General features: G+C 43.3%; 1 protein-coding gene across 1 annotated transcript; it reads left to right on the top strand.

The window, feature by feature from the left end:
* The first annotated feature begins 2717 nt into the window (after window positions 1-2717).
* On the top strand, window positions 2718-3698 carry LOC112107201 (olfactory receptor 11A1-like). Its single transcript, XM_024200816.1, has one exon. The coding sequence runs from the start codon at window positions 2721-2723 to the stop codon at window positions 3696-3698; it is 978 nt and encodes a 325-aa protein (XP_024056584.1). The 5' UTR covers window positions 2718-2720.
* Window positions 3699-4515: the final 817 nt, after the last annotated feature.

Raw genomic sequence — 4515 nt, 5'->3', positions numbered from 1 at the left:
AGGACGGAAGAATCCTATGCACTGATACAGACTAGGGACCGAATGGCTAGGTATCAGTTCTGCAGAAAAGGACCTAGGGGTCACAGTGGACGAGAAGCTGGATATGAGTCAACAGTGTGCTCTTGTTGCCAAGAAGGCTAATGGCATTTGGGGCTGTATAAGTAGGGGAATTGCCAGCAGATCGAGGAACATGATCATTCCCCTTTATTCGACATTGGTGAGGCCTCATCTGGAGTACTGTGTTCAGTTTTGGGCCCCACACTACAAGAAGGATGTGGAAATATTAGAAAGAGTCCAGCGGAGGGCAACAAAAATGATTAGGGGTCTGGAGCACATGACTTATGAGGAGAGGCTGAGGGAACTGGGATTGTTTAGTCTCCAGAAGAGAAGAATGAGGGGGGATTTGATAGCTGCTTTCAGCTACCTGAGGGGGGTTCCAAAGAGGATGGAGCTCGGCTGTTCTCAGTCGTGGCAGATGACAGAACAAGGAGCAATGGTCTCAAGTTGCAGTGGGGGAGGTCTAGTTTGGATATTAGGAAACACTATTTCACTAGGAGGGTGGTGAAGCACTGGAATGCTTTACCTAGGAAGGTGGTGGAATCTCCTTCCTTGGAGATTTTTAAGGCCTGGCTTGACAAAGCCCTGGCTGGGATGATTTAGTTGGGAATTGGTCTTGCTTTGAGCAGGAGGTTGGACTAGATGACCTCCTGAGGTCCCTTCCAACCCTGATATTCTATGATTCTATGAAGGAGATTTTATCTCTCTGCCAGGCGTTGGTGAGACTGAAATGCATCCAGTTCTGCTGCAAGTGCACACTAAAAAAAGAATGAAAATTGGAGAGGGTGTAGAAAAGAGCCACAATATTATTGTGGGACTGGAGAAAATGCCTTACAATGAGAGTGAAGGAGCTCAAACTGCTTAATTTATCAGAACAAAGTTTGAGAAGATAGTTGATTACAGTCAGCGAGTACCTTCTTGGGAAGAAAATGCAAGGTACTAAGGGGCTCTTTAATCCAGCAGCGAAAGGCAAAACAAGAACCAATGGCTGGAAGATGAAGCCAAAAAAAATCAGTTTAGAAATAAGGTGCACGTTATGAAAAGTGGGGATGACTAACTATTGGAACAAAGTGCCATGGGAAGGGGTGGATTATCTCTCTCTTGATGTCTTCAAAATCAAAAACAGCTGCTGTCCTGAGTAGGTCCGTTCTTGAACCCTTCTCCAGTCCCCCAAGTGCACCCCTTTTAAATAAGAAGCGCATGTTTTCACTTCTCTTTGGTTGGATCTCAGGATCTCACCTTTCTCCTAATCCCCAGGTTAACACCTTTTTGGTACCAGCTGTGTTACCCCAGCTGGTCCCCTGGAGTTTGGCTCTACTATAGATTTACCTCCATGGGTCTGCAACAGAATGAGTTTGCAGTGACACAGGATCAATTTCTTCAAAACAAAGTGGTATTTATTTGCCCAAGGGAACACAGCATTCAGGAAAATGGGATAAAACAACCAAGTGTCCTAGACAGCTCTTGTTTTACCTACGCTTAACTTCTTACTCCTTAGCTCAGGTTCTTCCAGATCCGACTTCTGAGTCTGAGGGATAGTTTGCCTCCTTGAAGAGCATCTCTCTGTGGGCAGATCTACACTACCGCTTAAGTGGATGTAATGTATGTCACTCAGGGGTGTGAAAAAGATACCCTCCTGTGCAATGCAACTTACAGCGATCTAAGCACTGCCCATCCCGGCGCTTTGTCAGCAGGAGACGCTCTCCCATGAACATAGTTTCCGCCTCTCGTGGAGGTGGAGTAATTATGCTGATGGGAGAGCGTTCTCCTGTCAGCATAGAGCATCTTCACCCAACACACTGCAGCAGCTAGCTGCATTAGTGCAGTTGCACTGATATAGTGCTTCTAGTGTAGACCGGCCCTGTGCCTCACAGTGAATCATTTACTTGGCTAGTGTCTTTTGATCTGTCTCTTCCCAGATTTAGTGGGAAAAAAACTTGCAACTTTGGTGTCTAATGACCTGGTTAATTTTGAATGAGAGTTTGCTGCAATGCTCCTTATGTTGGTCATTTTTTTCTTTTTTTAGCCTTTACTGTTTGGTTCCTCTAACAACCCCTTTTAATCTTACCCCATAGCAAGCAATCCATCATAAATTAACACACAGAGATATGCACAGAATTGTTCAAAGTAATGCCAAAATTTCCGGGTTTGTTACATATGCTTAACTCAACCACATGCTTAACTCCATGCAGGGGTTATTGGAGAAGTGCTATGGCTCATGATATCCAAGCACTCAGAATAGGTGATTACAGTATTCCCTTCTGGATGTATTTCAAACATATACACTCTAGTTCAAAGAAGAATGCATTGAAGGAAATTCTGTGGCTTACAATATACTCTCCAGGCTGATTTTCACATCAATTCATCTATGAAAAAGAGTTAGGTCAGAAGAGTGATAAATGAACAGTGTAGTCGCCATTTGGAGCTTGCAAGTGGGGAGTCTCCATTCCAAAACACTGTGTACAGTATATGATTAAACCAATGTCTTGGCTTTTGAAAGTTTATAAATCATACTCTCTTTATACATTTTGAACTTTTCTACAATCAATTGGATAGAAATCTGATTTCAATTATACTGCACTCTCTTTCACACTCACTACTTTTTATCTATGAATAGATACATCTCATGGAAAATTGGGGAAGACGGAATCTATATTCAGCTCATGGAGAAAGGAGAAGGGAATAATCAAACATATGTTACAGAATTCAACCTCCTAGGATTTGGAAATTTCTCTGAACTGCAAATTCTTCTCTTCCTTCTGTTTCTAGTGATATACATTGTGACTGTAGCTGGGAACATCCTCATCATGGTTCTAGTTGTGACTGATCAGCACCTTCACACCCCCATGTACTTCTTACTTGGGAACTTGTCCTGCTTGGAGACCTGCTACAGCTCCACCATCCTGCCCAGGGTGCTGGCCAGTCTTCTGACTGGGGACAGAACCATTTCTGTTAGTGGCTGCATCACTCAATTTTATTTCTTTGGTGTGCTTGTGGCAAGTGAATGTTATCTCTTATCCGTGATGTCCTATGATCGGTATTTAGCAATATGCAAACCACTACACTACATGGTTCTTATGAATGGAAGAATCTGTCTGCAGTTAGCAACTGTGTCCTGGATGGGTGGATTTATGGCAACAACCATAGTAACATGTTTAATGTCACAATTACATTTCTGTGGCCCCAATGAAATTGACCATTTCCTTTGTGATTTCACCCCAGTGATTAAACTCTCCTGCAGTGACACCAGCCTGATCACATTGGTGACCTTTATATTATCTTCTATAGACACCCTGCCCCCATTTCTATTCACCCTGACATCCTATGTTTTTATCATCTCCACCATCCTGAGAATCCCTTCCACCACCGGGAGGAGAAAGGCATTTTCCACCTGTTCCTCTCACCTTATTGTGGTTACAGTTTTCTATGGGACCCTGATGATTGTCTATGTGTTACCAGACACTGAGACACTGAGAGAACTCAACAAAGTGTTCTCTCTCTTCTACACAATCTTGACTCCCATGGTCAATCCCCTCATCTACAGCCTGAGAAACAAAGAGGTCCATTGTGCCCTAAGAAAATTAATCAATAACTGTGTGGTACGCACAGAAATTGAGAAAGGAGTCGCTCCTTTAGCTTAAAGGTAGAGCTCTGTTGTGCAGTTCCAAAGATCTCACTTGAGAAGCTGGAAGTTGACCTTAGTGGGAGTTAGGCATGTAACCTGCTTGGGGGCTTTTGAAAATCCCATTTGTACCTGTATGCATCTTCAGGTCTATATGTCCCAAATCCACAAAGGAATTTAGGTGCCTAAAGCCCAAATATAGGCACCGAAATCCCAGATTGAGCTGCTACTCTGACTCAGATGGTGCCTAACTCTGTAGGTGAGCTATCACGAGGCACCCCAATTTATGCTGTAAAAGTCCCCTTAGCTCCTGTGTCTGGACATACTACATACTGCCTATGGCAGGCTCCTGGGCATCCCTCTCAGACCTCAACCCTAACACAACCCTTAAAGCAGATGAAGTCAGGCATTGCGGTGCCTGTGACAGCTATGGTTATTTCCTGCATTATACTTGATGGCCCTTATGGAATTAAGTTAAAATGAATTAAGAGTAAGTGTCTTAGAAGCTCATTGTTTTAAAAATACAAATGTGTAGGTGTTAATATAAGTCTGTATGAAACTTGTCTAGGAGACATGACTGCTGTAACCTGGGAAATTGTTTGAGTTTCAAAGGACAATTTGAAACAATGGGATCAAATGAGAATGAACTGTTAGTTGAATAGTTTCCCTAAGAAATGCTGGGGAGGAGGCAAATGCAAATGACCCATCTCTCGACCAGATCTTTGGAAGCTTTTTCCTGGGAAGGGGACCTTTGACTACAAATTATGTATTCCCAGGATCCAAAGGCCCAACAACATGAAGAAGGGACTCTCAGAGTCATGGGTGGGTTAGTGGGA

Source organism: Terrapene carolina, unplaced genomic scaffold (genome assembly GCF_002925995.2).
Source record: "Terrapene carolina triunguis isolate 2854851 unplaced genomic scaffold, T_m_triunguis-2.0 Scaffold32616, whole genome shotgun sequence".
NCBI lineage: Eukaryota > Metazoa > Chordata > Testudines > Emydidae > Terrapene > Terrapene triunguis.
The sequence above is the reverse complement of the archived record's forward strand: the minus strand, read 5'-3'. Positions and strand labels throughout refer to the sequence as shown.

Coding starts and splice junctions, on each gene's coding strand:
- LOC112107201 (XM_024200816.1), top strand. CDS start 2,721: ATGGAGAAAGGAGAAGGGAATAATCAAACATATGTTACAGAATTCAAC.